The sequence below is a fragment of the Rattus norvegicus genome, chromosome 9 (assembly GCF_021556685.1).
Source record: "Rattus norvegicus strain SHRSP/BbbUtx chromosome 9, alternate assembly SHRSP_T2T, whole genome shotgun sequence".
Taxonomy (NCBI): Eukaryota; Metazoa; Chordata; class Mammalia; order Rodentia; family Muridae; genus Rattus; species Rattus norvegicus.
In genome coordinates, this window is record NC_141542.1 from 61,230,234 (window position 1) to 61,243,611 (window position 13,378).

The following is a 13,378-nucleotide window of genomic DNA, read 5'->3' on the forward strand; positions in this document are numbered from 1 at the left end:
CTTCCCAATTTAAAAATCACATTACTTTTTTTAGACTTGATGATGGTTCTGTTATTTAAAAAAGAGAAGATATGTTATTTAAATATGTGAATGAAATACAACTGAGTTTTTATAACTATTTCAACCTGTACCTCCTGTATAATCATAAAGATTTCATCTTATGAATTTAAAAACATCGCTGTGAGAAGCCTCTTGAGTTTGTTGATGGGACAATTAAGATTACCCTGGACGCCTTCTGGCTGCTGGGACGTTGGGAGTGAACACAGGAGTTGCTTTCACTAAACAATTACCACACTTATGGCTAGGGTTCTGTGCTCAAGTGCTTCAGAGGCCTCCAGGCAGACTGCAGACTGTGAATAAAGGTGCAGAATCTCCCATTGGTACAGAGTTGATTTGTCACAAATTTATCCCACCAAGAAGTCCAGATAAAGTGTTTCAGCCTAGATCTTAAGATCATAAAAAAAATTCAGTGGAAAACCCCAGAGCCCTCATAAACTGCACATTGTTACAAGAATAAGAAGTGCAAAGAGGTGTCCGTATTGGGGGGAAAATGCGTTCAAGATGCTTGGACTACAGAAGCACACAGCCCTCAAATTCACACGAACATACCTCAGTGAATGCAAATCTCAAAGTGGTTAAACACTTGATACATATCCAGTCCCTGAAGCTGCCACAGGGACTTCCTACAGAACAGACCATGTCCAGCACATGTTTCAAGAGCATTGGGTAAGTACTCATGCAGTGGCATCTGAAGCCTATGTAGGAAGCAAAGTTCTGATGCCACATAGCTTCAGCTCACAAATGCAGTTACTGAGGAAACCTTTTCCATTACCCTGGGCGGTATAGGGACAGCCAGCTCATACAGAGACCACAGAAAGCATACATAGGAAGCATTGGATAGGACAAAATTATTTTCGTCCGCCACATTTTCTTAATTATGAATGTAGGCAACCTTTGTTACTGGTTAATATGTGTAGTTTAAATTTCATTTATGGTTGAGGTCACTGTACATCCTAATGGGAAAAAACTGCAAACAGTGGCAAACAGGAACTTCACTGGAGAAAAGGCAGGTATTTTTCATAACTCCCAGATGCCAAGAGTAAGCCATGAAGACAGGAGGGGACTTTTCTTCGGGGACTCTGGAGACAAAATAGCCGACAACCCACTTCCTGTTGCCTAAACAGCACCTCACTCTGCCAGAAAGCACCGAACCGAGAGCCTCCACCGCTCGAGTAGAGACTTCCCAGCTCGACTTTACCAGCTTCCGGTCCGCAGTGGGTTAAGCCAACAACCGTGGCTTCATGAGGATCCCACGCCTCAGGCAGACCGCCTATTCCTCTCGCGACGTCTCTTGGAGAGTGACAGCTCCGAATGCAAGTCCCGGCTTCTTCGCTCCCCACAGACCCTTTAAGAACCTCCCTCCAGTGCGTTGTCATTGGCACCAGCGCAAACTCCACCCCCGCTCTGCAGCCTGGGTAACAAACATTCCTGTGTCTTGCCTCGTTGCGGCGCCGTTAGCTTACGTTGAAGTATATGATTGGCTAGACATATCTGACCGCATGCGATTGGGTACTGGTGGCCAGGCCCCGCCCCTTCCCCTCTTCCGTCCCGCGGTCGCCGGGTGTCCTCGCGCCCCTCGTCCGCGCGCTGCCTGGCAGTTTACCTCTTCCACGTCCGTCCTCCAGCTTGCGTCCATGGCCACCGCTGCGACCGAGGAGCCTTTCCCTTTCCATGGTCTTCTACCAAAGAAAGAGACTGGGGCCTCCTCCTTCCTGTGCCGCTACCCGGAGTATGACGGACGCGGGGTGCTCATCGCCGTCCTGGACACAGGGGTTGATCCCGGGGCCCCGGGCATGCAGGTGAGGCGGCGCCGAGGGCCGGTAGCTGAGAGGGCCGAGCCTGGACCAAGCCGGGGACCGGATGGACCAGGGGCGGACCGGACAGCTCTGGACGACCGCCGGGCCCGGTTCCCTCTCCGCACAAAAGCGGCGTGGTCAGCGTGGCTGTTCGGGATGGGGGTGGGGTGGGGCGGGGGGAGCTCTGCTGGTTAGCCTGAGCGTTCCAGGCCCCACACCTCTTCAGGGTTGACAAGGGAAAATTTTTACAGTTTTTAATTCTGGGGGACACCACCGATAGGGGTAACAGCCTTAAAGAACTTGGTGCTGTTTAGAAATACTGGTTTTGGCAAGACCAGCAAAGCTGGGTTCCCAGAATACGACCCAGTCCGCTTCCGGAATGGTTTCTTCTGATACTTTTGTTCTATTTTTAAGTTATCTGCTGTGTATTTGTTCAGAGTCCTTGAAATCTTCTAGGTTAGTCTTTTTTACCAAAGGCCCGGCTAATTTGTTTTGGGTGAGCTTTTCAGGCCTTATGAAAATATGCGTTCTAAAGCCTCTAAACATAAAAGGACATATTTTGATTATGGCTTCCCAAAAATGACTTCATTTTCCTTTAATCAAGTCTTTAAGTCTTAGAAGTCTTTAAGAGCGTGGGCCTATTGAAAAGTGGTGTTTAAAAATGTCTGAGTAAAATGTATTCTGTTTTTAAAACTAAACTAGCCTCTTACTAAAACCCACTAATAAATTCTCTCTAAAATTTGTTGAAGATCCTCTCTGACTAATTCTACCCTTTATTTTCCTTCTTTTCTGTCCAGTTTAAGTTTATCTATCAAATAGATATATGAGATTACATTGAAACCATCTTACCCTTGCTCCTCACAAAAGTTAATTCCTCTCCTCCTAACCTTTGATTTTCCTCCAGTCTTTAGTTTTTTTCATTGTGCTGCCTAATAATTAACATGAATGGATAGGAAGATAGTTGACATAAAAGTTAGAGATTATTGGAAAGGACAGGAAAGAAGCTTGTGTGGCTACTCTTTGGGACTCTCAGGCAGTCCTGTTTCCAAATCTTTGTTACTTCTTCCCCTTTTTGGTGCACACCTGTGCCCTGAAGCACACAGTGGCAGAGTCTCTGATTAGAAGTTCAAGTATGAACTTCTGGTGCCTTTCTGTGACTACAGTTGTTATTTTATTAATAGTAATTGCCAAGGTGTTATTTTATATAATAGTAATTGCCAAGGTGTAAAACTTAGTAACAGCAGTGCCACATTGAGAATTTATTACATAATGGAAATGCTTCCCAATACATAGGAGTGTGTGTTTACTTTTTGTAGGGTGTAGGAGAACAGCTAGACCAAGTGGCTCACTGGATCTTTTTGTTAGAGGATCAGAAAATTTTGAAGATTTTAGAGTAGTACTAGGACATTTGTAGAATTTTCAGTTCTGGTTATCAGAGTACTTTGTTTCTGTATAGTAACAGTTTTTACCCCCATAGAATTACTTGATAATTGAGAGAGTCAACTAAAGGTGATTTTTACAGTCCTAAAGTAAAGTGTTAAATAAATACTATTTTTTAGGTTCAGAATAAACACTAAATGCTAGCAGAAGGAGTTCATGCTGGGTCATTGTCTGAAGGGAAAATATGCTTGACATTTACATAAACATTTAGTCAATAAAACATTGAACCAAAAGAAAACATAAGATCATTCAGTATTTATTCTCAGATTCTAAACATGATCTTTTTAAATTCAGCAAGGAACTTACACAAGTGACTTTAACTTTTTTCTTACCTGAGGAAGTTATTTTGTAGCTCTGTGTATGCATCATTAAGGTAAAAAAGCAAATAGAAATTAAAAGAAAAGAATAGAAAAGGAAGCCTACCTGACTTTCAGTTGCCCGGTGGGATTTAAGTAAAGAAAGGACTAGAGGTTACAAATCAGAACTTAGAGGAAACAGCCAGTTGTCTCCTCCTTTAACTTCCGCAGACCAAGTCCTTTTCTGTTACAGCTTCTGGGTATATGCAAAATAGAGGGCAGAGTCAGATGTGATAGTACTGTCCTGTATACAGACAGCATGAGGAGAGTAGTAATTGCATAAATAGTTAATATTCTCTAAGCAAGCATTCAAGCACCTGGTCAGTGCCTACAATTGCATTAAATAATGAAGTCCTGCAAACGTAACTGTTATAGAGATACAGAGGTGAGATGACAGGAAGACTGACTGAGATCATGAATGGGGTTCCTGACAAGATAAAATTTGGTCTAAGCTATATATAGCTATATGTGTCAATTCTCACTGCTACTAATCTCACCATTGATACGTGCTTTGCTTTTCTAAATTTACTCTCATCAAAAACAAACCAAGTAGCAACATCTTTGTTCAAAACAAAGTCAGTTTGCTTTTGCATAAAACTCTAAAATTTTGAATTTTATTATAAGGCCTTTCACCTTTTAATTCTAACCTTTGAGTTTAGCCTCAACACCACCCTATGCTTCTCTCTTGAATATTTGATTTCTGTCTTTCCCAGTCATCCAAATGTCTCAGGTCCTCATATGTGTTTGCATATGGTGTTTAATTTGCCCAACAGTTTTCTATAATCACTTGCAAACTGCTGCTTCATTCTTTAAGACCTTACTGATTAATTCAGCCTTTTGCCAGCTCTACTGTTAAGGTCTGTGGCTTCAGAGATGTAAGGTCCAGTCAGTCGCTGCTAACAAAGATTTCATTTTTTCTTCTTTTTGATTTCCTGCCAAGTTGTAAATGCCCCAAAGTGACTAATTTTTTTTCCATTTTATTACTTCCACTTACATTTTTTCTGGTTAAAATTCTTGGAAAGCATATAGCAAGGTTATTTGGTATGAAATCTGCTAGTAATATTCATTTTTTTGACATGGAAATATAATTGTCATGACAGGGAAATATAATTGTCTCTTGGAGAAAAACAGTTTGGGATAAAAGGATGCAAGTAACCCCTTAAAAGTCTATTTTAATACACTAATTTAGTAAAATATTAGTACCCAAATATTTACATCTATAACTGGTTATTTAATATTCTTATTACCTGTCCATTACCTAGGTTTAGTTTCTGTAAATTGACTTTGAGTTCTTAAGGTGTTTTGTGACTACCTCCTTACATCTTGGATCGTTATCTCTACTCATCTGTTATCCTAACTGATGATAAGCTTTCTAGAAGCAGGGATCCTTGTGAACTGATCATGTTCTTGGAATAAAAGTTACTAAGGTGTAATCTCATGTGAATTCCCTTACTTAAATGAACTTTTCAGTATCTCCCTTGAAATGTCAAGAAACTATGTATACTGACATTGTTTCTTTTGTTTAGTGAACTTTTGTTTTTGATGTTTTTGCAAGCTTACTCCCTCTTGTTCTGGTCTGTTCTAAAGATTCTTTTTTTTTTTGTTGTTTTTTTTAGTTCTTTTTTTTTTTTTTTTTTTTTTCCGGAGCTGGGGACCGAACCCAGGGCCTTGTGCTTCCTAGGTAAGCGCTCTACCACTGAGCTAAATCCCCAGCCCCAATAATTTTGATTTAGTTTTTTTTTTTTTTTTGGTTCTTTTTTTCGGAGCTGGGGACCGAACCCAGGGCCTTGCGCTTCCTAGGCAAGCGCTCTACCACTGAGCTAAATCCCCAATCCTGTTCTAAAGATTCTTAATGAATAGTTTCTACCCATACCAGTTCTTGCTTCATAATAGGTATATTGGAGAAATAAGTATAAATATAAGTATAAATATAAATAAAAAGGCATTTTCTCTTTATTTACCTAGCATAGCCAGGAAGTATCTACCAGTTTCTCCCTAAGGAACAGAGGGCTTATTACTGTGGCTTTCCCATAATTCCATTTTCTAGGTTAACCAGCCCTCACCCATGGACCTCTGCTTCTTCAAAGATGGAAATCACATTTCCACCATTACCAGTTGTATCTCCTTCTTACCCCAAGCTCTACTGCAAAGTTCTCATATGCTTTTGCCTTTATGTTCTTTTCTATCCTTCAATTCTATGGTCACTCTGAAAAATCTTCACAATGTTCACTTTCGAGTGAACACGAAATTTAAATTTTCTGCATATGTATTTTGCTTGGGGTGGGTGTGTGTGTGTGTGTGTGTGTGTGTGTGTGTGTGTGAAGTGGGGGGCACTTATAAGTAAAACTTAGGGAAATAATATGTGATAAATAAATCCCATTTGACTTTTTTCCTCTTATTTTCTTTGCTCACATACTGATAATGAGGATTTATTTTACTAGTTTAATATTATTTTGATAATTGACTTTTTTGTTTTCTGAATTGTGATATAGGGCTTTCTGGTTATCAGCATTCTTCTAATATAAATACCTTAAAAAAAAAACCCAAAAAAACTAAAGAATTGTTGTTCATAAAAAGAATAGCTAACCCCGTTGGGCCTATGGAGCTTCATACCATCACGCTGTTGGTTTTTCAAGGCAACATGACAAGAGTTTGTGGGATCTACCAGCTGTACCTTCTTTGCCCTATCAAGAAAAAAAATTCTGCCTTGTTACCTGTAAGAGTCACTTCTTCCTTGAGTATATGTTAAATACAAAGCTTTGCATATACTATAGAGGAAATACTTGGGGTTGGAGAAAAGATTCATGGTGGTAAAAAAGATTCAGTAATAATGGCCATTAACCATGTTTTTAAAGATTTACCAATTTTCTAGGTTGAAGAAAAGTCTAAAGAGCTTATGGTTGTTAATTTTTGACATTTGATATATTTTTCTTTTTTTTTTTTCAGACTTTGTGTTTCAGTGCCTAATTCCAGCTTTTGTGTGTGTGTGTGTGTGTGTGTGTGTGTGTGTACCCACAACTACAGGTTTTAACTAGTATATATCAGTTGTACAAATTATGTGTTTCTTCATGACAATTTTATATATGTATGTCCCCCAAAAATCAAATAATAAATGGGAAAATAAATTAGCTCTCAAAAGAACAGAGCTTGTGAGTTGGCTCAGTAGATAAATACGTCAATCCTGACAACCCGAGTTGAATCCCATATGGTAGAAAAAGAACCAGCTCCTACAAGTTGTCATCTGACTTCTACTCAAACTCTGTGACATACTTGTACTCACACTGTACCCACAGATACATAATAAAATGTAATTTTAAAAATGTTTGACTATTCAATAAATACATGAAAAACTATTCAGCATCCTTAGCCATTAGAGCAACAAATGCTGTATTGAGATTTCAACTTAACCAACTCAGAATTTCTATCACTGAGAAAACAACAGATGCTGATGAATTGAGGACTGCAAAGAAGATCCTTATATATGTTGGGTGGAAATATATATTAGAACAGCCACTGTGGAAATTAGTATTAAGGTTCCTTAAGTATATGTGTTTTCCTTAAGTATATATATTGAATGCAACAACTTGCCTTTCCAAAATAACCCCCAAAGAGCCCATCAACTAATCCCTTCATGACAATACACTAGAACTGTTAACCTTAGCAATAGTATTGTGTCTCATGAAAGTTTGTGGCTGATAAAGAAACATACCTTACCAAAATTAGAGCCAATGCTATGGATTACTCAGGAGTAAAAAAAAGAGCACTGTGTGTTGTCCAGTGTATGTTGGCAAGTTGAATCGAAAGGAGAAACTGATGAGAGCCACCTAATGTGTATGCACAAGTTGGATTATGTCCTGTGAAGTGAAAAAATGTGTAGTATGACGATCAAGTTTAGAACACATTAAGTGATCATTGGAGAGGTTTTTCTGAAGGGGTGATAAACTTTTACTTGGATATTTATATGCTGAGCAATGATGGAAAATATTAAAAGTATTAGGTTTTTATAAGAGAAGAAATTTCATGCAGTAAAAATATTCCAGTCTGTAGAATACAGTAGGATCAAATCATCCTGAGATGTTTCAAATATTCAATGAACTTGGTGGTATGATAGCATGCACAGTACAAAGTATGCATGTTGGATGTTTAAAACCACGTCCACAGTGGTTATACAGTGCAGCTGGCATTAAGTGCTGCCACAAACACTTTGGAATCATTACACATGTAGTTTTGAATTAAGTTTTAGTTGTTCTATTTTAGTAACTTTTTACTGTTGTCAGGGTTTTTGTGACACCATATGAGATTAGTTAAAGGACTCACTAAGAGTGAGTTTCAACTCAGTTTAAGAAGCTGATACATGCATATGGAAGGAAGAAATGCTGTTAGTTTGGCAAGTTGACACAATGGTGATAAAAAGTAGAAAGGTGGATTTAAATTCTATGTTAGAGAAAGTACTTCCTCATAGCTGTGATGCAAGGTGTAAGCTAGCTAATCAGAAACACTTCTGCTTCTGGCTTGGACAACTGTGTGTGAGGATACCTAATTAGGAGCATTTGGAAAAAAACAAATTCAGGAGTGTGCTACCTTTGAACTTAGAACTAGGTAAATTTCAAGTACTTGTGTGACATTCAATAATGAAATAGTATTTTCTGTCCATTCCAAAGCTCACATTTTTCCAGACATTTGCTCAGATGTCACCTTCTCAGCAAGACTTTCTTCAGCCAACCAACTTAAAATAGAAAAATCCATACCACTTTTGTCTTCTTGCTTAATTTCTTTCAGTATATTACATCTTTATATAGTGTCTGCTTCCTCTGCAATATATAAAGGATTTTTGTGTACTGGCAACTGCTACATCTAACACCTAAAAGGTTGTAAATATTAAAGACATAAATGAAGCACTTGAAGAGTTGTATACTGTCCCCATGACTAGTTATTTTCATTAGTGTTTATTTGTTGTACTTCAATTAAATTTTTAATATTTTAAATTTTTCTTAGAGGCAATTTTGTTTATATATATGTAGATTTCCATTACTTTCTTTAAAGACAATAATTTATTTGCCTTAATTTTTAGGTCACGACTGATGGGAAACCAAAAATCATTGATATCATTGATACAACAGGAAGTGGTGATGTGAATACTGCTACAGAAGTAGAACCAAAAGATGGCGAAATCACTGGTCTTTCTGGAAGAGTGCTTAAGGTCGGAACATTGCTCTTGTTGAGTGTGTTGGTTTTGGTTTTTTGTTTGGTTTGTTTTTCCCTCCCTCCTCTTTTTGTAATGTTGCCTCAAAACATGTTTTTTTTTTTTTTTTTTTTTTTAAACCTAAACAATATTGTAGTCTTTACCTGTTACTTGTAAAGTGAAGTATTTCCAAACCCCATGGTTTAAAATAAGCAGATGTTCCATTACTGCGTCCTGGGGACCTAGGTGTGATCTTGATGGATGGATGTAGTTGCGGGTTTCTGTTGAAGTTGTAAATTGTTGCCCAAGGCTGGCTTTTATTTAAAGGCTAAGTTAGCTCAGGTACATTGACAAGTTAGCTGTTGCATGGATGTTTTGTTTTGTTTTGTATTTTGAGACAGGGTGTCTCTGTGTAGTCCTTGTCATCCTGAAATTCTAGGTAGAGCAGGCTGGCCTCAGACTCACAGAGATGTCCATCTTTGCCTCCCGAGTGCTGGGATTAAAGCTGCAACACTATGTCTCGTTCGTTCACCACATGGCTCTCTTCGTACAGCCTTTGTGTAGTAATATGGAAGCCATCTTCTCTCGGCAAGAGCTATGGGAAAGTGACGAAGGTGAAAGGCTTGGTCTTTCTGTAAGGTTAGTGACAAGTGTCAGGCCATCTCTTCATTGTTTTCTACTTCATGGGAATTGGTGGGTAATAAGCAGACACATGGAGGAGGTATCTCATAATTGCATGATGCATACAGTAAGGTGTGGACCATGAGGGCCATTTTAGAAGTTATTTGTTCAGTAAAGTACTTATAATTGGGATTGTTTTCTTTAATTGAAGTCAACAGATGGTTTTAAATTTCAGTAGAAAGACAGAAAATAACCACCTGTATAGTTTTGCCTTTGTCATTTTCTCAGTGAACCTGACCAGGAAGAAATATTTACACTTTAATATTGACCAATTTAAATGACCGGCTTTTTTTTTTTTTTTTTTTTTTTTTTAATTTCGTCCTTGGTAGAAAGGCATGGGTAAGCTAAGCATGAGACAATAGCTGTAAAACAATCATAGAACTATTCATAAATTACTGGTTAATAGATTTAGAGGGGGGCAATAAATAATAAATAGATTTAGAAGTAATTTTTAATCTTTTAAAACAGACTTAGTTTGAAATGCATTAGTTTATTCTAGGACAGTAAATCACATTTCTAGTGAGCCTTGCAGATTTAGATCTACATAATTATTCTTAATTGCTTATTTTTGGATAACTATAAAAACCTAAACTTTAATTAAACCATAGGAACTGTTGTCACTAGTGTTCAATCAAAGGTAGAAATTATGTAAAATATAGCATTGCTTACTAAATAAGATAAAACAATTAAGGCTGATAATTTTGCCTTTTTACCCACATGCAGACTGATATCCAGTGTGTTTCAGTGCTTCATTTGCTATGCACGTTGCCCAGGAAGTTGGCATCTAGACCATCTTCTGAGTCCACATGTTGGGGGGGTTATGGATAGCTTGTAAAATGGGATGGTGGAAAACTAATTGCATTTCATACAAACTTTTCTGCCAGCCTTTCTCTTCTTCATCCATGCATACAATGTACTTGCAGAGTTACTCAGATGTGTTTCAGTAATTATTAGTCACTGGTCCCATGGTTACTTGGGTCTCCTTAGCTCTTTAGGGTACCTGAAGAGTTTACTGAAAGTAGCACAGTAAGTTTCTTTGACTTAGCCATGTGTTACAGTGAAGTAAGTGTCTGTCTCTTTTTCTCCTTCCAAATACCCTGAAACAGCGAACAGAACCTCATTCTTCTGGTTTAAGACCAGGTACAAGGTAATGCTTTGAACATATTGGTAGCCATTGTCTACAGATGATAATCCTCTGTACAGTCTTTACTCTCTTCTTCCAGATCACAACCTGTTTAAACTTATGTGATAATCATTTCTTTGTTTTCTTCATTTTGCAGTTACATAAAGTACATTATTTAATTTAACCAACTTTTCATGAATGTCCTCAGTTCTTCCTATTGTTGATATTTGTAAGATTTGAGATTCTTTTTTTTAATTGGATTTTTTTTTTTATTTACACTTCAAATGTTATTCCCTTTCCCGGTTTCCCATCCATAAGCCTCCTATCCCATCCCCTCTCCCCCTTCTTCTATGACGGTGTTCCCCCTCCCCAACCTTCCCCATTCCCAACTTGACATTCCCCTGCACTGGGGGTCCAGCCTTGGCAGGACCAAGGACTTGGCAGACCAAGGACTTGTCCTTCCTTTGGTGCCCAACAAGGCCTTCCTCTGCTACATATGCAGCTGGAGCCATAGGTCTGTCCATGTGTACTCTTTGGGTAGTGATTTAGTTCCTGAGAGCTCTGGTTGGTTGGTATTGTTGTTCTTATGGGGTTGCAAGCCCTTTCAGCTCCTTTAAACCTTTCTCTAACTCCTCCAACGGGGACCCAGTTCTCAGTTCAATGGTTGGCTGCTACCATTCACCTCTGTATTTGTCAGGCTCTGGCTGAGTCTCTTAGGAGACAGCTCTATCAGGCTCCTGTCAGCATGCACTTTTTTTTTTAAGGCTTCATTTTCTGAAGGAGCAGAGGAATTCAGCCTTATTGGAAAAAAGACTGACCCCGACTAGCTCGCTCCAGTTACTTTATTCAATCATTAAACACAAAATTAATTTGGGCTGGGAAAGGTTAAAACTAACAAAGTTATTTTGCCCTTACTGCCCAAGAGACCAGACAGACCACACAAATCTCAGTCCTTATTGACCATGGCTATCCATGGCTATCCATAACCAAAGGTTTTCCAGGAGTGTCTTAGGACCAAAGTCTGTGTAGCTGCAAGCTCTCACATAGTACCAAGTACAGACTTTCCCAGGAGACATTTCTTCAGGGTTCAAACAGTCTCAGAACAATTTCTCAACCTTTTCTGATTAACCCAAACATAGCGAAGGCTTTGCTGAAACATTTCACCCAAAGCCAGACACAAAGGAATATCATTACAATAAATTATCTCCATAAAATATCTTTTCTAACCATCTTTCACCCAAATAAAGAAGTGAGGGGTTGGGGATTTAGCTCAGTGGTAGAGCGCTTGCCTAGCAAACACAAGGCCTTAGGTTCGGTCCTCAGCTCCAAAAAAAAAAAAAAAAAAGAAAAGAAAAGAAAACTCCCCCATGTGCTCAATAAGGGATGTAATAGGGAAGAAGTTGGCTTGTTTTTTTTTTAAATTGGATATTTTTTCTATTTACATTTTAAATGTCATTCCTTTTCCTGATTTCCTGGACATAAGCCCCCTATCCCATCTCCCTCCCCTTCATCTATAAGGGTGCCCCCCCCCATCTACTACCACTTCCTCCATCTCCCCACCCCCCCACACACACATTCCCCTATACTGGGAGGGAGGGGGAGAGGTCCAACCTTGGCAGGACCAAGGGCTTCCCCTTCCATTGGTGCTCAACAAGTGCTTCCTCTGCTATAGATGCAGCAGGAGCCATGGGTCAGTCCAGGTGTAGTCTATGGGTAATGGTTTAGTTCCTGGGAGCTCTGGTTGGTTGTCATTGTTGTTCTTATGGGGTTGCAAGCCTCTTCAGCTCTTTCTATCCTTTCTCTAACTCCTCCAACGGGGTCCTGTTCTCAGTTCAATGGTTTGCTGCTAGCATTTGCCTCAGTTTTTGTCATGCTCTGGGAGAACCTCTCAGGAGACATGTATAGCTGGTCCCTGTAAGCATGCAGTTCTTAGCTCCATCAATCTTATCAAGTCATTCATGGTGGCTGTATATGTATGGGGCATGTGGGGCCAGCTCTGAATGGCCGTTCCTTCAGTCTCTGCTCCAAACTCTGCCTCCATATCTCCTCCTTCGAATATTTTTGTTCCCCCTTTTAAGAAAGAGTGAAGCATCCGCACTTTGGTCATCCTTCTTGAGCTTCATGTGGTCTGGGTATCGTATCTTGGGTAATTTGAGCTTTTGGGCTAATATTCACTTACCATGTGTGTTTTTCTGTGATATTTCCCAGTTCTATCCATTTGCCTATGAATTTCATGAAGGCATTGTTTTTGATAGCTGAGTAGTACTCCATTGTGTAGATGTATCACCTTTTCTGTGTCCATTCCTCTGTTGAAGGGCATCTGGGTTCTTTCCAGCTCCTAGCTATTATAAATAAGGCTGCTATGAACATAGTGGAACATATGTCTCTCTTATTTGTTGGAGCATCTTTTGGGTATATGCCCAGGAGAGGTATAGCTGGGTCCTCAGGTAGTGAAATGTCCAATTTTCTGAGGAACTTCCAGACTGATTTCCAGAGTGGTTGTACCAGCTTACAATCCCACCAGCAATGGAGGAGTGTTCCTCTTTCTACACATCTTCACCAGCATCTGTTGTCACCTGAGGTTTTTATCTTAGCCATTCTGACTGGTGTGAGGTGGAATTTCAGTATTGTTTTGATTTGTGTTTCTCTGATGACTAAGGATGTTGAACATTTCTTTAGGTACTTCTCATCCATTCAGTATTCCCCAGCCGAGAATTCTTCATTTAGCTCTGTACCCCAT

The 13,378-nt window shown here is 39.2% G+C and overlaps 1 protein-coding gene across 7 annotated transcripts in view; it reads left to right on the plus strand.

The window, feature by feature from the left end:
• The first annotated feature begins 1,619 nt into the window (after window positions 1-1,619).
• The window catches only part of Tpp2 (tripeptidyl peptidase 2), an 85,068-nt gene continuing 73,309 nt past the window's right edge, over window positions 1,620-13,378 (plus strand). For 6 of the 7 annotated variants that reach the window (XR_015628947.1, XR_015628945.1, XR_015628948.1 and 3 more), the window contains exons 1-2: window positions 1,620-1,859; window positions 8,724-8,852. Coding sequence is in view for 2 of the 7 variants with exons in the window: in XM_087567831.1 (XP_087423957.1) it covers window positions 1,695-1,859; window positions 8,724-8,852 (294 nt within the window). In the remaining 5 variants the exon portion in view is untranslated. 7 annotated transcript variants of the gene reach the window in all.